Genomic DNA, 27906 nt, shown 5'->3' on the forward strand with positions numbered 1-27906 from the left:
TGTGCAGTGCCCTTAAAAAATAAACACATCTCACACATGCAGCCTCCGAAATACTTGGAGCAAATGATGTTGGACTAAGGTCCCCGGCTGCTCCTTTGTCGCATTTCCAAGGTGTTGGGCCGGTGGCAATGTGGAGCAATGTGCCCCACCAACTCGTGCAACTCACAATTTAAGCTGTTAAGCCGCCGCTGACGGCTGACAGGTGGCAAGGGGAATAGGAATCGAAGCATCCGAGTGCCGAGAAACAGGCATTTTCCAGGCACATTTCATCATAGACGCGTGCTGGAATTAGCCGCGTGCGAAAGAGAGGGGGAGTCGGGCAGCGAAAGAGAGGGGAGTAGAGCCTGAACAAAACGCCTAACTAGAGGCTAACTATCCCTAGCAAAAAAACTGTCAGTTTAATTAATTTTCCTTAATATTATGTGGATTATTTATTAGATTGGTGACCCGGATCCTGCATTTTCAGTATATCGGTGACCCCGATCCTGCATTTCTAGCTTTTTAAAGGTGACTAGAGTGGCCTAACTTTCTCTCTTGAAACTATTACTTAATATTATGCTCACTATTATTGTTGCATTTTTAAGCATCTGTAGATTCGCAATTAAATTTATCAAATCCGTTGCCTTAGGTCGAAGTTCTACTTAAATTCTTCTCCACATTAGCAGCAGAGCAGCATGGGTACAGTTTCCTGCTTCTTGATGGTTAATTTGATTGGGCCGCTGTTGTTGCCATAGTTACAGTTGATATAAAATCCCCAAGATTTATGGCTTTTAAATTTGCATTCATGCTGGGATCTGCCAGATTACTGGCATGAAGAGACAAAAGCGGATACACAAATCAATTGTCATTTGGCATGGAATGTTGTCGAGGAGAGTCACTTGTAAAATGAAGTTTTCAATAAAAAATGTCCACCACTGATTGTATACTTTATGTCTTGATGGCCTTCCAAGTGCCTTTTCTCCTTTTATCGCTGACAGTCACTTTTCTTTAACTCTCCTTTCGATTGCATTGATTTGGATAACTGAGTTGCCAGTACCTTCAAGTCGGCTTAATTACTTGACTTTAGTTGAGATCGATGAAAAGCAGTGTCCATTAATATATTCCCCAAGCTGCTTAATCTCTCAACTCTAAAATTTGTTCCATTCTATTTTCGAATCTCGCAGTCATTTTGCTCAAAGGGTGAGAGCATCGGCCGAATAATATTGAAAAAGCTTTTCACTCATTTTGCTCAGAGTATATTGCTTCAACCTAATAACATATGATTGATGCTGCGATGATTAATTAGGAATGCATCTCATCGCTTCAATAATTGGCAATAATAAAACTGCGTTTAATTAAGTCCCAAATGATTGATGAGTTAAGAGTACAGAGTTAAAAATTGGCATATAAACAGCGTACATAGCCCATAATTAATGATATTGATCAAACAGGCATGCATTTAAACGAGATCGATAAATGTTGATACATTGTTGCTGAGTGGCAATAACTTATCGATACGCCGGCCCGTTAAATTCGAGCCTCAGTATCTGAACTTGGCCGATAACTTTTTGCCACAAAGCTTTGGCCCCCGCGAGGGCTGTTTCTCTGCCCCTTTCTCTTGCCAAATCTCTCCGGCTGAATCGCTTGGATATGTAAATGAATTACTCGTAAATAGCTAATGTAACTACGAAAATATTTACATATGCGTAAGTGGGTGTCGGCAACCCACACACGAATTACACTTGCAGAAAAACATAATCACTGGGGTAAGCCATCAAAGAAACGGGAAATTCTACGGATACCATAGGTGTCACAAAATGATATATTGCTTAGAATCTTTACCAATTTGGCAGGCAAGAAATAGATTATATAGATATAGATTATAGATTATAGATTATGCATAGATTAAATGTGCTAAAATATATCTTCGGCTGTTATTTAATGAGCTGATTTGTTTTGATGCACATCTTTAGCATGATACACTTACTTAATATGGCGACCATTTTAGCGAACGTGTGAATTGCATTTCTCTTGCTCCGCTACTCTGCAGTGTTTTCTGCGAGTGTAGTGAGCGCATTGCCACGTGCGAGCGCCGCAAAGCTTCAGCTCCAAAGAGAGCCGAGCGGCGAGCTTTGGGGCAGTGCCTACGTCACAGGGCCGCTTTTAGGGGGCGGGCGAGCTTTCGGCGCCTAGAAAACAACCCCAAAGCGGCACCGCGAATCAGTCGCAAAAAAGTGCCCGTCGCCAGAACGCTGAAAAAACAGCAAACAATTGAGATAAATAAATAGACTCGAGGTAGAAATAGTGTCAGAGTGACAAGAAGCAGCCAAAAGCGAGAGCTGCCACAAAAATCGAATTGGTTAAGGAAACAATATCAAGGTAGTTAAGAATTGCATTTTTTTTTAGTGAGAGAGTGTTTTGTGTGTGCCCGTGTGCCCGTGTGTGTGTGCGTGTGCGTGTGGCTGGCAGAATCTTCTTGCTCTTATTTGTTGTTTGCACTTTGATCCTAATACTTATCACTATTTACCCGAATCAATCAAGGAAATCGCCGAGAGGATAACGAAAGCGCTGCCCGCAAACGTGCGACCCCCTCCATCAGTCCATCGGTCCATCAATCCATCAGTCCATCAGTCCATCCAGCCAACTATCCCCATCCAGTCAATCCAGATATCCGCGAATCCAGGAGCGAGCGGTGACGAAAGCAGCAAACAACACAACAAACCCAAAGCACACACTCCACAAAGATGTCATGGAGATATGCGGTAAGCAAAAGGAAAATGGGGAAAGCGGGAAAGGTGGGAATTAGGGTTAAAGAAAATACAGGAAGAGTGGGCGGATAAGGGTAGTAATAAAGTACAGAACACTCAGCGAAAATGCAGACATAGTACAAGAAATTACTGTATTGGTATAGTATTGGAATATATGAGTAACATACACGTAATAGTAGTAGCTCCTTCGTCACTACGTGGACTGCCTTTTAACTAACTTTTAATTTTGAATTCCTACAAACAACATAGATATTAAAATTCAATACATTTTTATCTACTTTGTTGATATATTTACATTGCTGCAGTAATTATGTTCAAATAGCCATTTAAAGTCCAGTCATTAGATACATATGTATTTGGTGAAACAAAGAGTTTTATTTGAAGTGTTTTTGCTCAGTGTAGTGAGTGGATGGGGGCGTGGCACGTGCTGCTTTGTCAAGTGCCGCGTGGCAGACTTTTCGACGCTGACTTCGGACATCTGTCAAAAACAGCTGACGACGATGGCGTTGGCGAGCGATGATGATGACCTTGACTTGCCTCAATCTTTGGCCATGTCGTTCCGCCGCTCCGCTGACCTAATTTGCCCATCCCATGCAACCCACCAACCGCCCAACCGCCCACCACTTCACCTATAACACACAAAGAACAACGACACAAAAAATCAGTGTAAGGAAAATAGAATTTGTTCTATTTTCTGTGGGACAGAGGCCTTGGCACATGTGCACCCCACCCACCACCCACCGCCCATTTGAAGGCCTCCAAATGCAAATGCAAAGTTCAAGTGCCTTTCCAAGGCGTGGCAGCGCACCACACAACCACTTAACCACCCAACCACCCGAAAATCCCACCAAACTATACCCAACATGTGGGTCGTTAAATAACCATCTTTGTCTATGGCCTTTATGAGGCGATTATCCTGGCATTAACTCGCTTTTGGCGCCTACTTTTTGGGTCACCACAGCACGCTGCGCTGGGTCACCATGTCCTTGGGTCCCACAACATAGGCAGCCCGTTTACATATGCCTAAAATAATACACATTCACTAGAAATAGTTGGTTTGATTTACGTGCCACCAGTTCAAGATCGATCTTCAAGTGTTTAGTGTTCAGTGTTCAGTTCCATGGAACTGTCGCAAAAAAGGCCCATGAAATGGAGACCCCTTGCTCTAACTGAAGAACTCCAGCCAAGAGCTTAACCACTGGGCATTAGCATTAGACTAACCGAATTAGTGACGCTGCGCTGGATTTGATTGACCCAAAAGGCGCGGATCGTTGGTAGTAGGCTTTCGGCGTTTGTGGGCGGGCTAAAGAAGATTACACATACGCCGCGTGGAGCAATTAGGTTGATTATAAAATGGAAAGTAAAGTGGGCCAAAGAGCAGGAACAGCAGAAGCTTGAGGCCTCCAAATCGAATGCGAAAACCTAATGAATTCAAAGGCAGTAAAGCGCATTAAGCTCCTGCCAGCACTTCCTCCATTACAAATAAACGGTGACTCGAAATTAATTGCCCGGCTTCCGTGTAATGGGCATTCCATTGTGAAGAGCTGTAAAGTCTATGTAGACATGGGTGTAAAGTATATATGGATGCGAGTATATAGACACATACCAGCTTAGCTTAGCTAAAATGCCAATGTCATCGCCGCTTTTCGCTTTTTTCAGTGTCAAGCCCATCGAGAGCGCTAATTGAACAATCGATAGAGCATTGTTTGGGCCCACATATTGTGTGTATTGTTGGTAAATACTATATATAGCCGCTTTGTGCCGTTTGTGGGCGTGTCGCATCGCAGCTGTTGCGCCTGGTTGAGCAGAAAGCGAAAGGCAAGCGCTTGGAGCTGCACTGAGAATAATCCGGGAGCAGATCGAGCTGCGAACTCTTCGGGGATATTATCACTTTAATTTCTATGCCATCTTTTGTCGAACATCTCATCGAGCTGGGAGCGCATTATTGTTATATATTTACATTTATAAACCGATCTTTAAAATATTTACGCAATATTCAATGTAATTCTGCAGCTATCATAGAGCCGATTTTCGCACATTTCTATCGATTCGTGCCCAGTTTTTCTCTCTCTGTGCCAGCTGCGCCAGAAGCTGAAGTCAATGGCGGCGACTTGAAAGCGTTTTCCCATTTGGAGCGAGCTAGAAACCCACCCAAAACGGGGGAATGCGGTTTTCCCAAGCTCAAGGTCGATCGACGATCTGTTGTCGGCCTTCGGAAATGGAAGAGTATTGGGGAAATTTCCCTATTACAAATTCTATGGTATTTTAATGCGCATAATCATTAGCACCCCATATTTGCATTGCAGTGTATACAACTTTGGAAAATAATATATATATAGGTTATACACCCTTGTATAATATTTTAATAAGAGCAGCTTGGAAATTTAGCTAGAATATTGAACACTGAAGAGCACAAAATGCAACACAATGCCCGTTTCGACAACATTGTAGATACTTGATACCCTATGATTGTATGGATAAATCGGTTAATGGCGATCCTTAACCCACTCAAGCCCATCTCATTTGCATGGCAGATGCATACATTTGCTGATCGCCTTTTTTTTATTTTTGATGAGATACTCGCGGAATGTGTAGATACATATATCATTCGCAAGCCATAAACGTGCTCGCCTTAAAAGGCAAATTAAGCACCGAATGAATTGCGCATTTAATTGAAATTTAGTTTTGCAATGTGGTAAATGGTAAATGGCTGCCAAAGTTTTTTGCCTTCAATGTTGGGAAATTGAGTGAGGAATGTCTCTTTCAGTTTTTCTCATAATTATCTGGGGAATTTTGTTTACATTTTCCCATTTGGGGGCACTGGTTCGTTGACTGTTTAATCAATAACAAAAAGTTACTGCAGGATACTGGCTTGCATGTCAATGCGATTTGCATTTGTCGAGTGCCCCAAAACCATGCAGATTATGCAGATACAAATATGTATATAGATGAATGCCCAGACAGATAGCTAGCTATATGCATATGTGTCATATCTACATATATGTACGGATTTATCAATGCCATTGGCCAGACGAAAAAAGCAATGTAAATTGCTCGTTTCTTCTTTTTGGTCGAAAATTAATTGTTGCTCTTGATTTTGGTTTGCTTTAATTTCCAACATTTGCTGCCGAGCATTTTCACACTTGAGAAATGAATTTGGGAAAATTGTTGTTTGTGTTCTATTTCTGGGCATCTCTGTGCTCAAGGCCGAGCAAGTAAATCGCGAATAAATTACAAAAATATATTTATTTTCATAAACATATGGATGGAAAACATCCGCAGATGCGCATGAGATTAATTTGCATTTGGGTGAACTATTAATTGAATAGTAAAAGTTAATGCAAAAATGCCTAATATTGCTTATATATTTCGATTTAGAAACGAATATTAAATCTTAAACTTTTTTTTGAGACAGTTGATGGTTATTGTACTGAATCCTCAGAAGTAGCAATGAAACCTGAGGCAAGCCTTTCAAAAAAAAGTAAGTGGCACGTACTTCCTTAGTTAGTTAAGTTTATTTAGCTGATTGCATTGTCTAGCCGCCATCCATCCTTCGTGCCCCACTTTGCTGCACAGTGGCATTGTTTTTCCATTTTCCATTTTCCACATAGCTGGCTGCACTTCCTGCGGTCGGAGAAGACAATCGGATCCAAAGCAGAGAACTGTGTCAGGCCCAGAGGTCAAGCAGTTGCCCAACTGTTGCCACCTGCAAGCCGCAACATGTGGTGCGGATGTGGGTCAATCCTTGACTGGTTGACTTGACCCACCCAGCGGCGCCAAGGGACATCAATTCCAATCCCAATCGCAATCGCAACGAGATTATGACATCATTAAGTGGCTGCAGTGTGGAAAGCCCCCATTGAGAACTAGTTCATAAACAGATTGTATTTCGATATTTTGCTGCAGTGCCCAGGAGAATTGATGAAGGAAAGTGTCTTCTACTGAATGGTGGTCCCTTTTAAGTTCGATTCTGATCCGCTGGCATGTGAAACAGCAAACGGAAAATTGGCGGAAAAGTTACAAGTGGCAGTTTCCTCGCAGTTTCCACCCTCGAAAACTAGAAAATACACCTCTCAGGTGTTTTGTCGACTGTTTTGAAAGCGGCTATAATAAGATACGAACGCTTTCAGTTGCCAATAGATTTCAGATGCACTCGCACGAATCGCTCAGCGGCATGGGGGCGAGGAGGGGGAGTATCGGAGCGGGCATGGAAGTGCTATATATCGGGCTATATCCGTGCATGTATGCTGGCGATTAGTTGGGGCACCGCTCCGACATTCAATCATGCCAGTGTTTTTCACTCGCTTTTCGATTTTGTTGCGCCTTCGTATCTGGCATTTCGTTTTCCCCCTTTTTGGATTTGTCGTGTCCAGCTAATTGTCTTGTCATGCGGGCCTCACAAACGTATATACATATATATATATATATAAATATAGTATATGTAGTACGGGGATACTTGGCGGGGGCGTGGGATGAGTCACAGACAACAAATTCGTTGCTGGGTTCCACTTGCTCCAATACACATTTTCTCTGTGCCTCTGCCGTTGGCTTTTTCATCGTACTATACATCGGTGAGTAATTTTGTTTCTATCAACTATTTTTAGATGCAAATCGGTGGGCGAACGCGTGGGTGGGAGCGCAATTTTCTTGGCAAGGGGCACAAGGTCAAGGCGCAGCTTCACACTCACCTGAGGAAAGCTCTGCCTCTATTTCCGTTTTCACCTGATGCTCAGAATGGCTGGGATACACTTGTATTTGGTTTATTTTGCAGATACATTCCGTATTGTGTTACCATACTTCACGGGGAAATAGGGTGCAATCATTGTATCTTATATCTCATAGTAAGAAATCTCTTTATTTTTAGCTATTTCTAGACATGCCACATCTACTTATTTACCATTTTTTTGCATTATTTTATTATCCCTATGGTTTCTTTCAAATACCTTTCAGCTTCTCACAGACAGATACAGCAGCAGTATCGGCGATAGATATAGTCCCCACTATTATCAGGTTTGTCCAGACCCGGAAATGTATCTTTGCATGAGTTTTTTGAATGTGCAAATTGTGCTGTCTAAAGTGTATAATTTTGCAGAGTAATTGTAACTGTGCGTTCCTAATCTCCGCTGTTTTGTGACATTGATACTCGAAACCTATTCGAATTTCGAAACTAACCAAAGCTGAAGACTCATTTTCGCTTACTTCTAGTGCCCCAGCACATAACACTCGTATCTGGCAGATAAATGGGCCACGGCGAGAATAATGCTATAAATAATGTCCGCATTTTGTGCGCTCTTCATCAACGGATTTAGAACAATTAACCCACACACACCTTGCGCATACATATATACTATATAGGCATAAATATAAAGATGTGCACGTCGAGCGCTATGTGCCATAGATCAGTCACAATAGATCAGTGGCAAAATGTTAAAGAACTCTGGCGACAGATGCCTTAAATTTATATAAATGATTTTCCTTCTCGATCCCGCCAGCGTTTTTCGCTTATTTTCGCTTTTTCAGGGTCGCATGCCGCGACAAAAAGCAAAAGTTTCCGAAACGTGAACACCAATGCCACCAATGCCCCCAGTGCCCCTTAAGGCAGCCGATTCCCAGATGATGGTATTATGACAAGTCAGACAGCCGATAGCCAACAAAATGGTCTCGAATAGGGAAAAACAGAGTATAAAACATCGCAAAAGGCAAGACAAAGTTTTCACTTTCTGTCCCTGAAATTGGCAGACAACAAACGGCATATAAATGGGTATATATGTATATATATAAGAAAACCTCCGATCCCACCTCCCCCAATCCGTCTGATTTGTCATCTTTTGTAAGCAAATTGCGACCTTCGCCTTTGCCATAAATCTGCAAGGCAAGGCATTTTATTTCCCGGTTTTTTGTTTCTTCTTTTTTTATTTTTCGGCAATTGTCGCCAGGACAATGATGTCATGTGGGGTGGGGGAATCCTCAGAAGCCTGCCAAGAATGTACACAAAATCTAATTACCGAAGGACTTTTAGGTATTGGTGAATCGATTTTAATTGCCAGAGCTTTAATACCTTACCATGCGGTCTTAAATTCATGTTGTACTTATCCGGGTCATATTTTTAAAAGCAAATTAGGTATCTGGCTTATCTACTACGTTATTATTTGTATCAAAATTTGATCAGGCTGGGAAAAATCGATGGGTCTAATAGCTTTATCATGTACTAAAACTGTGTATCGTTGGATGGAAAGCACACACACTTGCATTGCCCATGAAACATGTAACCAATCTAATGAGATCCCTCTATGCATGTCCTCGATCGTCCTGCAGTCGCCCAGCCGCCTGGAGACCTCCGAACAGACCACAGGCCGCCAGCTGCAGCGGGTCCTCCACTACTCGATGGCTCCTAGCCGGGCACTTCCGGGACTAAGACGCGCCGAGTGCGCCATCCACGACGTTGACTGTGATGAGGTCTACCCGGGCATCTACATTGGCGATGCGTAAGTGGCAGGCCAATTGGTTAACACTCCTTAATGATATTTAACCTTGATCTTAGTGCGGCGGCCAAAAACAAAACGTATCTGCGGATGATGGGCATCACCCACGTGCTGAACGCGGCCGAGGGATGTCGGTATGGCCAGGTGGACACTGGACACAGCTACTACCGCGATATGCCCAGCATCAGGTTAGTCCAATGTGCTTTTGCTGAACCGACAAGAGGCAACAACATGAACAAGCGAAAGGAAGGCAATGTGGCATCAACTTTCGCTCAAAATTTGTTCATATTTTGTTTTGAATCGCACACAGTTTTGATTTCGACTTGATGCTGCACACCCATGCATTTCAAAATTTCATTCAAAAACTATTGCTGTTTTTCTTTCTCTCTTTTACCGTTTTGTCCACCCACGTAAATGCCACACATCCGTGCCACACATCCGTGCCACTCTTCATTATCACTGTATTGCACTGAAACATCGCCACCATTATCCATTCTCACCTCGATTTTGGCTCAACTGTGTTGTTGCTGTTTGTTGTGTGTACTGTGTGTGTTTGTTTGTGCAATAGACGCAGCCATAAGGATTGTGTTTTTAGATACATGGGCTTCCCCATGGTCGATGCCCCCACGACAGACATCTCGCGCTACTTCTACGTGGCCTCCAAGTTCATCGACAGCGCCATCAGCAGCGGCGGTAAGTGATGTGGCTCCTCTACCACAATGATGGGAATCCCCACTAAAGCGCTTCTCTTTCCGTAGGCAAGATCCTGGTCCACTGCCTGGTGGGCATGTCGCGGTCGGCCACCTGTGTGCTGGCCTACCTGATGATCTGCCGGAAGATGTCGGCGGTGGACGCGATACGCACGGTGCGGATGAGGCGCGATATTCGGCCGAATGACGGATTCCTGCAGCAACTGGCCGACTTGGACATGGAGCTAAAGCGCAAGAACCTGTATCCCTACTAATACCCTTTTTGTGCGACTTGCGATTTGGGACGGGGAGCCTGAGAGACAACCAAAGATCCAGGAGAGCAATAACGGGGGTAAACGGCTTGGATCTTGAGGGGATCCGGCGACTAACCAAAAGAAAACAGAAAAAACAGAGTTTATAATTATGAAATGAAAATTGAAAATTGAAAATCGTTGTTCTAAACAAAAAAAGAAATGGAAGCCTACAAAGCTAACGACTTATAATGGTAACTTGGTCTTCTGATATATAAACTGTTCATCCCCAAAACTGTATAATCGCGGCATACCCATATTGTAGGACTAATGTATACACAGCCAGCCATAAGGGAATCAAGTTATCTCCACTCTCACTCGAACACACACTTAGAGACCTAGATTGGTAGTAGAGCCACGATCGAAGCCATACGAGGCGATCAACCTATATACCTTGCCTATACCTAGACGTACAGATTTATATACTATACATGTATTCCGGACCCACATCTATGCGTATTTTTTCTAAGGCTCTCATCTGTGTTAGCGTTCTGTTTCATCCCATATACACCAATCCCATATACACCAATCCCCCAATCCTATAGCAAGCCCAAATCCTCCATATCCCAAACATATATGTAGATGTACATATAAGAAGAGCTGAAACTAGATCATGAACAATGTTTGCGCGGACACAAACGTAACCAGATGCATATATACTGATATATAACTGTGTAACGGATATACAAGCATGCGTTATATACACCTATACCATATATATACTATATACACCAAGTGTGGACAATGTAATAAAACCAAATTCATATTTTCTAGAACATGTACGATGTTTAAGAGCAGACGAAACAAATAACTAAACCAAATCAAATGAGCAGAACAAGTAACTAAACTAAAAGTAAACTTAAGGAGTGATTAATAATAAAAACCAAAACAAGAACAAAAACAAAAGCAAAAACAAAATCATTGAAAAGTATGAAGTTTGTAATCCACATAGGATAATGTAATGGAATGAAACCAAATGTATTGAAGAATCTGTACTTACTGTGGTAAGATTGCTGTAGTTTTTGTAGATTTCGAAAGGGCAAAACTGCTCCAGTTCCTAAATCACATAGAGACCTTGCTGAAGTGTGAAGGAAATTGAATTCGATTTCCCCAGTTCCCACCCTTTCCCAATCTCAATCCGAATCCCAATCCCATCCGATTTGATGGTGTTGTGGGGTCTCGGACATTAGCTGCGCCTGCTAACTGCCTGGAAACACCTGCAGAGGCATCTTCTTATCGAGGTTCTGGACTCACCAGGCTCAGCTAGGCGCGTAATTAAAACAGATGATATTGGCTACCTGGAACTGGGGCTGCTGCTAACCGCATAGTTGACCCTAATTTGAAACTATCAATAACTGCGGCGAACTGACCCAAAACACTGGCGAACCAGAACCAAGAAGAACTCAGAACTCAGAACTCAGAACACAGAATCCAACGAAGTCACCACAAAGATTTCGATCGTGCGCACAGTCAAAACAATAAAATTAATGTCTCCGCTGGGGTTCACGAAGTTCAAGGGGCTCTCGGCTAGGTTGGGATCAGCGGGTGCCACTTAAGTGGTCCCGAAATGGAATTCCTCTAAGCCCTAAACAGGTAGCAGTTGTTAAGCGTCGTTGGACAACAAATGGAACAACAACAGAACACCGTCTTCTGGCTGCAAACACTTCTGCCAGCCATAAGACACCAAAACAGTCTGTTTAGAGTGCACAAATGCCTCTGGTATGCATACTAGGCTGATGGAACTCGACTTTGGCTGATACGATATCTAGGAAAATTGGTATGCGGGGTGCTAATACATTAAAAAGTGTTATAAACAGTAAATCAAAGCACTGTGTGTGGTAGTCACTTTGATATGTCACGAACTTGGCCTGGTATTGGGGGTATCTAGGGAAATTAAAATCTTGTCACTAGTCCAAACGATCTTGGGAAACGTAGTCATATTCTGTAACCTACTACAATATGATGTATTTTCCTCATGTCTCGGCTTTTAGTGCAATAATATCCATGTAAGTTGGTATGCATACATAAACTCTGAAGTAAGAAGCTATAAAAGGTAGGTGAAGTGCATTCCTTATTCGTAGAGGAGCTACTTGTTTTCGGATCAGGTCAAATGGCAACAGAGACGATGTCCAGCGGCGTTGTTGGTATTTTCGACTGGCCTTTTCGGGAATGTCCATGGCTAAACTAGTTTCTCGGTTTCCCAGGCCTCGACCTAAGCTGCTAGAAATCATTTTTCAAAGCCCACACTTAAGACCCGCACTTCATGAAACAGCTGGCCCCTCGAGCCCGCGATATGGACCATACTTAACTATGGCCACGTCCCCATCCACATCCATGTCCCTTCGCTCCAGAGGGTGACACATGCTCGGGATACGCAGACCAGGAGTGGGTAAATGGATGAGGACTCTATGCACATGAAACAATTATTATAATTAATAAGCTAGTTTTGTTCTATACCACGTGCCACCTCTCCAGTTTGCCCGTTCCTTCGAATTGCGTTATAAGATTAAGCATGAAAAATGTTACGAATTTTCCTCTCGCATAATTAATCTTCATCTGGTGCTATGTTTGCCTCTCCATGTGGGGAATGGGGAGGGGCTGGTTTCAGGGGAGGATTTTACATGCGAAAGAGTTAAATAATTATAAGTACACACACTACTCACGCGCGGTGTGCGGATGGCAAGCCGCCTGTACACAGAAAAAAAAGAGTACAAATTATTTATTTAGGTTTGCCAATAAAGATGGACAATGTTCTCGGATTTTAGAAGAGGAAGGGCGGCCCCAAATAGCTTTCATATTTAAATAATACAACATGCCTTCAAAAATGAAAATAAACATTGAAAACGTGTTTATACACATTTTTCGTGGTGTATTCGCCACTATACTCCCCTTCGAATTGTCCTTTTAAGCTCTACAAATAGTTGATGGCCCAGCAGCTGTGTCCCGGCGAATCAGGAGCAGATAGATTGCCACGATGAGTCCAGGTTTCCGTTGGCACAGTTGGAATTACCTTGTTACTGGTTTGTTTGAGCACCTGTAATTGTTTACGGAACCTGTATGTGTGTTGTAATGTTATTTATATCCGTGCCAACGCAGATATCCTTCGGATTGAATTGATGCGAAATTAAATGTAGTCCTGTCATAGGAACTCTGTAACAGTGCAAGTTATATTCACCCAGTAATCAGATCGAAGACTAACCCTTTTTTTTGAGTCTTTTTAATAAATTTGTTTACCAAAATGTGCTCGTGAAGAGCTTAAAACCTAGTGACGATCGCACCTCCAACACATAATAATTTCAGCAAGTCCAATATCTACTTCCAACATTTCCGTCCAAAAGTCTCCCAATTCTGCACTTTTTTTAAACTGATCTGCTACGTTTATCCTGCAGCGAATACCACGGGAACATCCTCAGAACATTTACCCATCCACTCCGCTGCGCATGCTCCCTCGGAGGCATCCCATCTCCACCCACGATCCCATGAGCTGGTGACCGTTCTCGTCCGAACGAGCCATCTTGAGGATCGGTCTCTAGTGGCATTCTGACGGTTCGTGTTCGAAGGTTGGTTTCGTTTTCGGATCGAAAATGTGGTGGAGTTTAGGTACTGTAACTAGTAACTTGTGGCACTTTTGACTTGAATTTGAATTTCAAAGATTACGAATGATTTCAGAGAGCACAGACACGATACGTTCCCTTTCGAGGATTGGAATAAACTCTACAAAACTCTGTGCTGTGACAGGTGACAGAAGCCCAAATATTCACAGGGCCTACCCGATTGCTCACAGAAAATGAGCCACGGAATGAAATATTTATAGTAGCACGCTCTCTCCAGGTGCGCTTCGTCACTACGTGAACGGCCGTCCATAGTGATGCATTTCGGGGTATTCATTTACATTCAGCACAGAAATGTTCAATTGACAGCGTTAATTTAATGTGCCCACAAAATAATAAAAGTTAAGAAAATTTGAATTCATTTTTACACTCGAGCGCTTTGTAAAGCGATTTTTTATTTTATTTTTGCGAAATTTTTAATGAGCTCAGGAGCTCTGGGAATCGCAGCAATTTGGATGGGCTTACTGCGCACAAACTAACGCAACTTGAGCAAATATTAAATGCATTTTGGGTATTCAACGAAAATGGGCAAATTCAAAAGGGAAAATCCCAGATGAAAGCGATGCGATGCAAAAGCCGAGATGAGAAATTTGTGGATGCTCGACCGAGTGAAAAACAATAAATAATGCAGCCAATTAAAACTTTGGCTGTTTGGCTTCAAATTCAACACCAATAGCAATAACACTGCGATGGCCAACAACAAATGAACATGAGCATGCACATAACAACAAATGCAATAACAACTAATTGACAAACAACAGAAAATTGAATGCAATAAAGCACATGGCATGTGGGTTAACTTATATAGCATGTACGTAAGCGTTATACATGCCACCGTTCCGATACGAACCCCATATATATACATATATATATATGTTCGCCCATCGGAAGCACGCACTTAGCCATAGATATATGCTATGCTATATCCTATATGGCCATCTATCTGCTCGGTGTGATGTGATGGACAGACAACAATCAATTAAAAATGGGAAGAGTAACGGAGTAGCAGAGCTAGCGCGACTAAAGCATACCCTGTGGTAACAGCAGTAACTTGAGCACTGAGTGTACTAGAATAATAATTATAGTATTATAATATGTCGTGGTATTTAGCCAAATCCAACTGTAATTTATTCATTACGCAACCTCTTTTAAAAGTAATTATTATGAAGTTCGCATTATACTCCGATTATGAACCCGAGAACCCATTCTTTTCGCAGTGTATCGACAAAAAGCGAAACAAAACCAGGAAAATCAATGCAATTTGACAGGAACACGGCGCTGCAGCAGCATCAACTGACTGAGAAAAAGAAATAAAAGCAGCTACAGGCCGTCCAGCCTCTCGGCTACTCGAAATTATTATTATAAACTTCTTCACTTTTAATGGAATTGTTATCAAAACACATTAAAAACGACAGACAAGCAGAATGAGTGAGTGAGTGTCGGTTGGAGGGGGTACGAGAGCAGGGGAGGGAGGGGGCATTGGGGCGGTAAGAGGACGGCAAGGGGGCGGGGCTGGTGGAAGCTGGACGGACACGCAAGCCGAACGCATCGCCACGAGAACCAATCAAATGCACTTTGTCAATGCCAATTCACACAATAAATCTACAGCCAGATAGCAAAGTGCCGGACAAGACCGAGGGGTGCGGCGGGGGGCTGGGCAAGAGGGGGGCCCCAGATGTGCACGGAGAAAAAATGCAGGTCACTCTGGGTCTAGGAAATATTTTATGGTATCCCAAAACATACAGCAATAGTCAAAGACATTGCTTCTTATGTCTGGTGACCCCGATCTGTTATGGTAAGGGTATTATAGGTAAACATATTTTAATAATGCTATTTTTATAATAAATATTTTAATAAAATAAAAAATTAGTTGTTTTGAAACTTCTCGCACCCGTATTAGTGATGATTTCTTGTTATTGTTATACATTTTGAAATTATCTGACTATGAATTCTTTAAAACTTATTCTTGATTTAGTAAGATTTACAAGAATGAAGAGAATATTTAAAAATAAATTTTTAAAGGTGTGGGCGTGAGAGTTTTGTGCGGATTGTGGCAAAAATTCTTTTGGCAAATCTATAGAAATTTACAAGATATATAAAAAAGTGAAAGAATACCACAACGTTTTTCAAAAGTGTGGGCGTGACAGTTTTGGGCGGTTTATGGGCGTCGGGGTGGGCATTCAGAATGCATGCATGTTTTTAGAAATTGCGCCAGAAACATTTAGAGGTATGCCACTTCAAAATCCGATTAAGATAAGCTGAGTTATGGAGTTTAGAACTTCAGCTTTGGGCAAGTTTTTAATTTCTTAGAATTTCCACAACATAACATCAAAAAAATTTAAAAAAAATTCAAGCCGAAACGCTTTAAAAAAACACTAGTCGACACAGTAAACGCAAATCACAAATACATATTGGAAAATATTTTATAAGCTGAAATGTTCTTGAAGCTTCTTGAAATTGAAGTTCCAGCTTAGCCTTTGGATCTGTTAGCTTTGAAAGTCCTTTGTAGTTACATTACCTGCAAAGCGGGATCCAAATCCATCGCCAGGCATTGACCCCGAACCCAAATGATAGCCACGTGCCCCAAGGCTAAGGTGACCATCGAAGGAAGGCGATCCGGGACAGGGTGGGGCAAGCAGACCGAGGATGAGCTGCCACATGGCATGGAACTGGTGGAGCTTGCTACCTGAGTCCTCGGACCGAGCAGACTGCGACCACGCCCACTCCCACCTGGGGGAAGATCAGCCTGCTGACACCTAACTTCGCTGGGGAACTGTGATCTGGACGGGAGTCAGGGATCTGGAACAGCTGCCGTTGGCACTGGAGCCATTAGGACTCATTATGGACTGCGGACTCCAACCTCCTTTCTGTCTGACACTGTTGATTTTTGCACTGACATTCTGTGGATTTAGCACTGCTCATTAATTTCTCTTCTCTTTTTTTTTTTCTTTTTTCGTAGGTGTCCAACCAAACTAACAGAAGAGAAAAAAATTGGACACGCTTCGTCGCCTTTGGAAAAAACTTTGAGACGGGGGAGACAACGAATTGTCTCTGAATTAATGTTGAAAATTAAAAACTTCACACGCACCTTTCTCGACCATGAAAAACGCGTGCGACAAAGCGATATGGAATCGAGGGAGGAATAGGGAAATAGGAAAATGGGGAAATAGTCATAGAAACAAAACCAAATGGGAAAATAGCAAGATAGATGTTCTGAGTGCAGCCCGGCGAAGTTTGATCGACGACACTACGAGATAAGAGACCCAAGACCCATTAACACAAGAGCCCCAGAGAAACTGAAGACCACAGAGCGCATAAAATTGAGATGGATATCTAGGTTTACCCAGAATCAGAATCACAATCAGAATTGGAATTAGAATCAGAATCACACGGAACTTTGTGGACCCTGCGGGCGAAACTACAAATACTTAAAGTAGATAATGAATGCCAAAAAGGGGAAAGTTTTCGGAGGAATACCACACCTTTAGTCTGCGAAAGTATCGTGGAATTCGAGAGCTTCAGAAAAATGACTTGTAAAATGATACCCTTTCCTTTTCAACTGTGCTACCTGTTCTGTATCCCTTGCGAAACTAAGAAAACACTAAACTTTTCAGCTTACTTGCTAATTTTATGTTTGACTCGTTGGCCTAAGGCTAAAATAGCAGGCTTACACGGCGAAAAAATCTTAAAAGTTGCTGTCCCTATTAGGGATTCGTAATGCATCACAAATAGGATTGCTATTTTATTCAAGTACGCTGTGCTTGAAAATCTTATTTAAGCTAAATATGTAGAGTTCTTGAAAAATCATTGATTCTTGTAAAATATATATTTTTTTTAATTTGATAGAACAGAAGTTTGCTGTTTACTATTATAGTATTTAAGCTAAATACTCTTTCCTTAAAAATCAAACATTTTTGTAAAATATATTTTTCTTTTCGATTATTTCGATTATTATTTTTCGATTATTTTATAAAATAGAGATGGCGGTACAAACTCTAGCTAAATTTGTGTTGTGTGGCCCTGCGGCCTTCTTACGCTCACTAATTAAGCAAATCGACGGCAAGTGCGTGTTCCGCGTTCACATCCGTCTTTCTGGCGGGAGCGGGGGTGTGGGTTGCCGGGGGGATTGGGGCGGACAGGTGGGGTGTCATGCGTCAGCGGAGAGGCGACTGGAAGGGCGGGCTGCGCGGGGGGCGGGGGCGGCAAGTCAAGAGGGGAAACAATGGGTATGCGTGGCTGATGAATTACTTGCGTTGCGGATTGTGAACAAAGGAGGGGAAGGGGTATAGGGGGTAGGAGCTGGTCGATTGTATACGGTCAAGTGTGAGCCCTTCTCTTCCCCTAATTGCCACACATGCCTCCTACCCCGCCTGTCCACTCCGCTGACGAATTGCAAAGATGCCCCTGAAAACGCAGTGCAGCCTTTGAAAAGTGCAACAAGCTCAAGGAAACATACAAATATATATAAAACGAAATGAAACGAAGTGAAATGAAATGAAAGGCTAAAGGACGGGGTCTCCTAATGGTGATCAATCTTGGGGCTTTGACTGCCTTCTGTGCGTTGCACTCTTACATAACGACATTAATATGTGTATGTTTAAGCACTGATGCACACCCTTTAGCTAACTACTACTATATAACAACCTAAATGTTGAATATATTTTTAATGTTTACTTTATTTAATATAGGTTTAACCAACTGGCGGGTAAGATCATATAAATAAAACAGTACCAATTTAATGTACCTTAACTGTTTACTCTTGGCATATAGCTTAATTATGCAATTTAATTATCAACGACTTTGTGTACACTCTGTAGAAGTTTATATACCCCACTGAAGTCATTATAGAACGCATTGCAAATCTAAGTGGGTGAATCCTTTTGACCAGAAGCCATGTCCGCGTAACGCTGAATAATTTGACAGCCCGCTTGACAGATGGGCCAAACAGGCAGCGGAAAACGAGTCTCAATAATAAGTTGGCTAAGAAAAAGCGCGTCAGACGAGCAACAAAATTTGAACTGCAAATGGAGCAAGAACTCAACGAGCGACAAATGCAATTTGGGAACGCATTTCACGAGGACTTCGGGCCCAATTCGAGTTTGCAGTTGCAGTTGCAGTTGAAGTTGAAGTTTGCAGTGTGCAGTTCAGTTTTCAGTTTACTGTCTGCCTTAATAGCCATTAGCTGGGCAATTTTCTCAGCACACCAACACACCAACACTCCAACACTCCAACACTCCAACACTCCAACACACCAACACACATCCAGACGGACTCGACTCACACATGTATGAAAAATTGGCAGGAACGCATAAAAAAAGAGCGCGGCAAGAAGCAGAAATCTGCGACAGGAAGCGGAAACTGATCGAATTGTCTGATGCTGTGTTAAAAAAAACTCATCCGCCATGTTGGCTACTCTATTAGTCTTCTGTCTTTCTGGCCAGAACTCAAGGCAAGAAACTTATTAACCAAATTGCGTGGAGCATCCCACACACTTTTAAGCGGTATAACTTTGTTTATACTTCGTTACTATTCATAAAAGTATTAACGCATTTTTCATTTATAGTGGGAAGTAAGTAACTTCAATTGATGCAACTACAGCTTAACGTTGAGCATTAATGAAAAATATGCATCATATTCTCTAGTCAAGGGACCGAGCAGACCCGTCGCCAGCACGTTGGTAATGGGTATGCAAGCAGTTGGGGCAACCAGATACCCTCGACCAGCTGCAATCTATCAACCGACAAAACGCCTGCAGACAGAAACAGAAGGAAGCGAACTGCACACAAAAATTAAAACAAAACAGCAAATAAATACCAGAAACAAAAAAAAAAAAAAAGGAATGATGAAATAAACAAGCGACCCGAAAAAATTGCGGGCAGCCATATAAACGAAAACTGAGCAGAAATGGATTTATGTAAATATTAATAAAAAATTCGGCCATAACAATTTGTATTCAGTGTCCGTCTGTCTGCGTCTGTGTGAGTGACAAATATACCAATTAAATAAATGCCAAAAAATGAAGGGCTTAATGCCAGAAGAATATGCAAATAAACATTTATTAAGCCAAATCACGCAGCGGAAATAAATCGAAAAACAAAGCGTTTGGCCATTAAAAAGTAAGCAAATTGTGAACGCAAAATATGGTTCATCCGATATGGTTCCTCAATATGGCAACATGGATTTTAGCATTTTAAAAGTATTTATCTTGTGTCAATTTATAACAAATTATTATAACTATTTTGTGATAGTGCTTTTTTTAGTCTTAAAGATATATTTTTTATAGGATAGATATATTTTTTGCACTAATATTTCGATATCTTAAACGGGTTATTTTCATTGGAAAGAAACCTTAAAACACATTTGGTTACCTAAATTACCAGTTTTTCATATCATATGTTCAAACTGATTTCGAACTCTCAATGGTTTTTACTCTTATTTCCGTGTTATTTTCGTATTATTTAATGTTTTAAAAATCTACTTTGACAGCACATACTTATGTTACTTGAACTCTTATAGCTATTCTTTGTTCATTTTATATTTGATTGCTATATTAAATACGTGATAATATGCTACTTTGGATTCCAAGAATCTATTTTTCACCTACTATAAGTGAAAACCCATTGCGCCAAAACCCATTTCAGCATCTTTTTCGCTGCAGTTCATCAAGAGTCGACTTGGAATCCATGGGAGCAGAAGTATCTGTATCTAAGTGCGGCTATAGCGTTGGCTGTATCTCTGGATATGTGCGGCTGTCATTTGAGCGCCATTTATGCGGCACATTCAACATTATCAGCATTTATTCGCGTCTCGTGGCTGCTTTGCTTCTATATCGTTTTTTTCCTCCTTTTTGGGTGTTTGGTTTTTATTTCGCTATTTTTGCAGCGTAATTTCATAGCCCAGCTAACGGGTGGCAAATCAGAGGACTTTGGGGCATGTGTGGCACCACAAGTGCTGTTGTTCTTCTTGTTGCCATTGCCGCCAACTCTGATAACAATGTTGAATGATGAAAGCCATTGATGGGACCTGCAGCAATGACGTCCACGATGGAGATGATGATGATGCTGATGATGATGACAAAAGCGGACTATGATTAAGCAGTCGATGGAGCTCATCATCATGATGATGATGGCGTCTGGTTAAAACGCACTGGCAGAAAAAGGGAGCAGCTGTTTCGATTGATTTTCTCGAGTTAACGAAAGAAAAAGCTTGAGAATTTGTAAATATAAACTAACGTATAAAATACAATATCTTTGTTAACAATATCAATCAACTTTTTAATATTATGTGGTATCTTTGCAAGAGTACAAGTTGTTCATCGGCATGCTTAACATTATAATATTGCATTGGTGACCTCGACATTTCACTTTAGAAAAACGTTACCCAGACTTAAGAAGCATTTTTGAGTTGCATAATAATTTTGAAATCTGTTCATTAGGTTTGCTGCTTCCATTGGTAGAATGGAGATTATTGTGTTGGTAAACCATTTTGATTAAAAAAGTAGAGTAATGTTGTTGTTTTTTTTTCCGTGCTCACAGGCACATAAAACGCACACAAACCCACAGAAAGCTTCATATAAAGCGTATAAAGTTGCGCTTTATCAACAATGTGTCCAATTTATGGTGGGCGAATGGCATCTAGGAATAAGTGGGTGTGGCGGGGGAGGGGTTGGGGATGGGGTTGGTCACATTCTGGCGATCCCTCCATGTATCCCCCCCCACCCCCTCGCCTGCACTCTGAGCCACGAAACTCGCACTCTTTCGTCTCGTTCTTATTATTTTTATTGCTCGTCGGACGCACTTAGTCAAAGTGCAGTAACCCTGCCCCACTTTCAGGCCCCCTCCCCCCCAAAAAACCCCCTTGACCCAACGCTGATTTGGGGGAGGGGGCCCAAAAAGATAACCAAGAGCAACACGAAAAAATCTGATTTCATTGTAATTGATTTCTTTGATGCGCGCGAGGCATTACAAATTTCAAAAAAGTTATGGCGACTTAAGCATACCGTGCACATTAAGTTTGCTTACGAGTTTCATTGTACAACTCATATAACATGTTACATTTTGTCAATAAGTAGTAATATTGATAAATGAGATTAATGAATACATTTATTGTTTATCACCATACGAAAAACCTTGATTAAAAGTTCCATCCTGTTTAAATACTTTATGAGGTGTCCGGAATCTATAATATAATAACTCACAGGTTAGTCGTAACAGTCCCGTATGAGTACAGGGTATGCAATAAGTGCTGGTTGAGCATGGGAAGAAGAAGATGATAAGGTTTGTGGGGCGAGCAGTTTTTGGGGTCGTCGGTACTTTACACCTTTTTTTTGAGCTCGCAATCAAGTGAGACAGACTAAAATTAGAGCTGCGTTGGACAAACAAGTATTCAACGCCACCGCCCCTCCGCTCCACCCCATCACCATCCCCATCCCCTCCCACGCCATGCCTCTGCCTCTGTCTCTGTCGCACCCCGATCTTGCCTCTCTTTCTGCGGCTGCTGCGACGACTGACAGATGCCGATGGCAGTTTGTCGTGGCTGCCGCTGTCAATTAAGTCAAATATGATCGAGTGCGCGGCGTCATAAATCTCATACAACTGTCAAATTTTAGACAACTTCAGACTGCGACACAATCCACAACTTACACCGCGAGAAAAGAGCCATTTCAGCTGTCGTTCCTCACTCTGCAATGTACTAAAGCAGTGTTAATTCATTTGGTTCAGTATTCTCATAATAATAGTAATAATAATATTAAAAAAGTCAAAAATTTGGTTTGATTTGATGTATGATGCATGTAAGTCTGCTTGCTAATGAGGCTGAATGTGAAGAGAATTTTATTGGCGCTTAAATAGAATGTTAACATTGCCCACACTTATTCTCCCAGTGCATTGGCGTGCTGGTGTGTGTGAGAGTGTGTCCAAGTGCAACACCCAACTATGGGCAGGCAATTGCGACTGCGACTCCAACTGCAGCCGCACATTTACAGCAATTAAGCCAAGACATAATCAAGGGTCTGTGGAGGGGGATGGTTGGGGCTTGGCTGGAGGGGGTAGTGCTTGCAGGGGGGGGGGGGAGGGTGTTGGTGGTGCAACACATTGTCTGGGAATCGGCCGAAGAATGTTTAATTGTTTGCCTTTGATTTATACTCGCGGTGCAAGCGCACTGCCAACCAGCAATCAAAAATGGTAAAAATGCACAAATACTGGAATTGCATTTGGAATAATTTAGGCTTTTCGAATAAAGAGCGCATTTTAATATAAGAAACACAACTGTTTTTGAAATTGACAACAGGGGGAAAATAGAGCAGCTCTGAAATTACAAAAAAAATTTATATAAATATGTGACACTTCAATTTGCATCTGCACTTGTGAAAATCGTTAGTTCGCAAAATAGTTTCCGAAACACTTAAAATTTTAGTGCACAAGTGCAGGTAATGTGATTATTCAAACACTCGCTGAAGTTTCGGATTTGCTTCGATTATTCATTCGATTGGTTTTACACACATTTAGTGCCCACATTTCACGATTTCTGCTTCGAGTCCACTAATAACACCAACAACCTGTCAGTCTCTGCCTCTATTTTTGGTAAATTTATTTATGTTTTTATGTTCGTTTAGTTCCATTCACTAAGCCGAATCGGAAAGCAAATTTCGGAGCACTTGCCGAGCGACTTGAAGTGAATAAACCCCTCGCCCCGCCTGCAAGTGGAGTAAATTATACAATTTAGTTGATAATCATATGGTTGGAATGGTGGGCGTGACGAGTGAATGGCACACAGGTGAAAAACCAGGAGTGAGAGTTCGACTAAGTGAATATTTGCTCTGAATAAATCAGCAGTTAATTCTGAGCGTTAAATTAAATTTTTATCTTGAGATCTAATTAAATATTCGTTTTGAATACATTAGCCACATGCTTTTAGGTGGACAGCCTGTGCAATCATTCGTAGAATTTCACCTATTCGATTTGGTTGGCTTTAAGGGTATAGGGCAGAATTTGGCTTTTGCCGTCAGGGGGTGGGGGCCTAACAACCAGGCCAAGATCACAGCAGCCACGATACCGATCGCAAGTGAATAAGCCAACTCCATTGGAGAACGGCGGCCAACTCAGCTCCTAACCCAACTGCAGCCAACTGCATTGCGAAATGCGATGAACGGATTGATTGAATCGCATTACACGAACTCACTTCGCACCACAGTGGTTTTTGCCATTTCATTGGCAACCTAGAACCTGAACATGACCCACCGAAGGCTCCTCAGTTTCTCAGTTGTTCAGTTGCTCAGTTGCTCACTTGTTCAGTTGCTCAGTTGTTCAGTTGCTCAGTACCGCGAATAAAGTTCAAGCGATTGTGGTCGAAAATGCCTTTCCGCAATTCTTTTTGAGTGACATTTAAACCTTTCGACATTGGCTTGAATTCCAATCTAAATTTGATTACCGACCGTTTTGATGTACATGGGTCTCAAAACGAAAAAAGGCGAACCAGCGCTGATGAAAAAAAGTTGATTAACCAAATGATATCAGTTTTATATGTTAGATAATTATTATAATAGTCTTTCAACTAAGCACATTTCACTTAGTCATTAAAATCTAATAAAGTTCCTAATGAATTGGCCTAGAATATCATGTGATATAGTTGAAACTCAGACTTTAGACCTCTTTTTTTAGAATAAAAGATGGGTCTAATAGGTATTCCTCATGTTCAACAGTTTTTTCACATTGTTCCGGCACAAATTTTGTGATTCGGCTCTTAAGCTATTTTCAAAATTGTCTTGGACTTTAAATAAATGTTACAAATATATGCATTTCTTGCTATTTTCGCGGCCAAAAGGCTTCGTTTTGTTTTTTATTTGGTTGATTTCATCTTTCCACTCAAGTCGCCTTGTAAGCATCGTTTATGGCCACTTTAGGCAACTGTAATCTGGATTAACTGGGCTTATTTTGTCAAATACATTTCATCAGTCCAAAGCTACGCCTTATCCACATAATTAAATTTTCAATTTGGATTTTAGTGTTGTTTTCGTGTTTCTTGTTTCGTGTTTCTCTACGAGTGCTTTTTGAAATGTGTTTTTAATTTGTACGGCGGCCCACTGTGCGCGGTTGAGGCCACAAGCCGAGTGGACCAATATGCATAGATCTTGACCCCTTCAGCCCCTTCCAGCCCCTCCGAGCCCCTTTCTGAATACTTTGCATCCAAAAATGTTTGTAGATTACTGCCGCGGCTGTGAACAGCATGATGCCATCAGCCAGAAACATTGACCGCCACTCGGACTTGGAAACCAAAGTCGGGCCTGAACTGCGACTGCGACTCCGACTCCGACTCCGACTGGAATCAGGCGGAGTTATCTCCGTGCATTGCTCAGTGGCCTTCAATCGCCAGACTGGCCCATGGAAATGGAACCAAATGAATTGTGGCCAAGAGGGCCGGCGGGGCCCCAAAAGAAAAGTTCTCCCATGAGCTTGGCGTTGCACTGCGCAAAAATGGCAATGCATTTTTTTTAATTAATTAATGAGTTTGCTTTATTATCATACCATTTTAATAATATTTTTGCTTAAAGCTAGCTTAAGTGTACTTTACAGAGATTCGATTTTAAGGCATCTTTGCAACTGAAAAATTTAAATTATATTTAATATTACAAATGATTGATTCAACATTTTAAAGCAAGGAAAAAATGGCACAAACAGCGTTGATGTAATAGAAAGTTCGAAATCGCATTGCTAACCTAGCAGTGCTCCATGTAAAAACGACAAAACCACATTGAGAACCAATAAAAAATTAAATTCTAATTCAGTTAAAATAATACTGGTTTTTTGTAGCATTCATTTCTTAGTCATTTTCACAAATAAGTGCACTTGAAACTCTCCTTACTTTTAAGGTTTTGCCAATGACTTTTAAATTGCAGAAATAAAGCTTATGAATCCACTGTTTTGATCAGACTTGATGTGATTCAATACTTGGGCTTGCTTTTCAATTGGATTCGTGACATTCCCGTTTTTTCTCCGCGTGTAGCCCGGAGGTGGGGCCCTCTCAACTCGGTGTCGAGTCAAGGCTCCGTTATCGCCACGCATATTTGCATGGCTACATTTTCCGCTCCATCTTATTCTTCTGCTGCATATTTCCCATAATTTCTCAATAATTTACCATATCTTAGCTTCTTTTTCAGCGTTTTAGGTTCGGCCTCTCTATATATGCTATTCGTCTGTGGTCCGTGGAATACAACAAACAGATGGGCAGTGAAATATTTGGTTAAGTAAAATGCATAGATAAACTACATGCGACACAGCAAATCCATTTCGACGATGAAGCTGTCATACCTGAACGAGAAATATGAAACACTATTTCACCAGTGGCCATAATATATTCAAATAACCATTTTAGAGTGAATAATTCGCCATGTTACCAATTGTGTAATCACATTTACCTGGCATAGGGCCAGTACACACAAATGTGCAGATATATGGGCGGCCATATGATTCACACTCCACGTCGGATGTGGGAGAGAGAAAGCAACAGGCTGTGCGAGGGAGGCAGGGCGAAAGGCCCAGAGCAATTTGCATTTCGTTTGGAACAATTGACAAATGATTCATAGGCTCGGAATCGGAATGGAAATCGAGGCACCGATCGATAAGCGTTTTAACGGGTTGGACAGCTTTGGTCAACTGGACTCCCCCTCTTTAACAGCCCCGCCCCTTCTGCCTTGAAGCGAGACACCGAGTGCCCTTGAAAATGGCAAAAACACATGCTCCATGGAACTGCAGCCTTCCATCGATCCATGCTCTTTTGTGGCCAGTCGCCAGTCCATTTGAAGTTGAAGTTGATGTGGATGTGAATGTGGAGTGAGCTGGAGTGAAGTGAAGTGAAGTGAGTGGCACACAAAAGATGCCTGGCAAAATGAGCAACAGCAATGGCACAGTGGGCTCATTAGGCAGGAACTCCAAGTTGCGCAACTATGGTCTTTCCAAATCAAATATGATCATTTTTATAACGCATAAGGTCTTAGAACTGCGGCTACAAAGTTTCACATCGATTCTTGGAACAGTATTTGAAATATTTTCAATTTAGTATTGGAGATGGGTAAATTAATGATTTATTTACTTTTAATTGCCATTTACTAATCACTTAGCATTTAAGCTCTGTCATTTGCATACGCAAAATACCGGCTCAATTACGTGATAATATTCGAGTGCTTGTACAAAAATTGTAGGCACTGTGCCACTTGGCAACATTCAACACCACACGAGCATCATGTAGCAGCGAGTGGAAACCACAAAACGGCAATTACGTTGCCACATTGCCATTGAGGCGACGTATCCGTTCAGCCGGGCGCAGAACAAATACAATCATAAATAATATGATTATGATACCACATACTGCATGTAAGACCCCCATCCCCTCGAATTTTCCCCTGCGCATGCGCAACCTGCATTCTAAAGAGCAGACCCCGAAGATCCCACAAAGTCGCAGTCGTTTGACAAAAAAAAATAAATAAAAAAAGAAAAAAACTGACAAAAAGCAAGAAAACGTATTAAGAACGCCCCTTGCGTTGCTGCACGTTCTTTTTAGCTGGTCTCTGTCCAAGAAACTATGCCACATAAAGTCACATATTCCAACTATATGCTGCACAAACAATCTATACGCCATAAAGGCCGACAAAAAAAGAAAAAAGCTTGAGAAAAGAAGGCACGTTTTGTAGGGACGAAATTTGAAATACACTTGTTCACTGGGTCACTTCAATTCTGCTTAAACAGCAGTCAGTTAATAACTATATTCGCCCTTGAATTGGTCAAAAATTATGAAACTGTGTACATGCAACATTAAATAAAAGTATTGCGACTAAATGATAAAAGGCAGGGACTTTAATATCATTTTAACTAGATTACCTCGCTATTTTGCTAAGTGTTCTAGCTAACGAAATAGTTTTGAATTCAATAACGTAGTACAGCCGTTATCCATTAAAAGCATTCTTATTTTGCAATTTAATCATCTTACGTGTAGGCTGGATAGGCACAGGTCATATGGGACTGGCTTTGGTGAGGGTATGGAAATGTTATTTCATTATCTTGCCATGACAATCA

The 27906-nt window shown here is 41.6% G+C and overlaps 1 protein-coding gene across 2 annotated transcripts; it reads left to right on the plus strand.

Annotated features, from left to right (window-relative positions):
* The first annotated feature begins 2178 nt into the window (after nt 1–2178).
* LOC6550465 (dual specificity protein phosphatase 3) lies at nt 2179–11125 on the plus strand. 2 transcript variants are annotated; one of them, XM_015155652.2, is made up of 7 exons: nt 2179–2358; nt 2521–2741; nt 7698–7757; nt 9063–9232; nt 9289–9417; nt 9825–9922; nt 9988–11125. In XM_015155652.2, exons 2-7 carry the CDS (start codon nt 2724–2726, stop codon nt 10191–10193), a joined length of 681 nt encoding a protein of 226 aa, XP_015011138.1. In that variant the 5' UTR covers nt 2179–2358; nt 2521–2723; the 3' UTR covers nt 10194–11125. The 2 variants fall into 2 exon arrangements, with proteins under 2 accessions (XP_015011138.1, XP_001977727.1); XM_001977691.3 differs by lacking the exon at nt 7698–7757.
* Nucleotides 11126–27906: the final 16781 nt, after the last annotated feature.

Source organism: Drosophila erecta, unplaced genomic scaffold (assembly GCF_003286155.1).
Source record: "Drosophila erecta strain 14021-0224.00,06,07 unplaced genomic scaffold, DereRS2 tig00000126-arrow-pilon, whole genome shotgun sequence".
Taxonomy (NCBI): Eukaryota; Metazoa; Arthropoda; class Insecta; order Diptera; family Drosophilidae; genus Drosophila; species Drosophila erecta.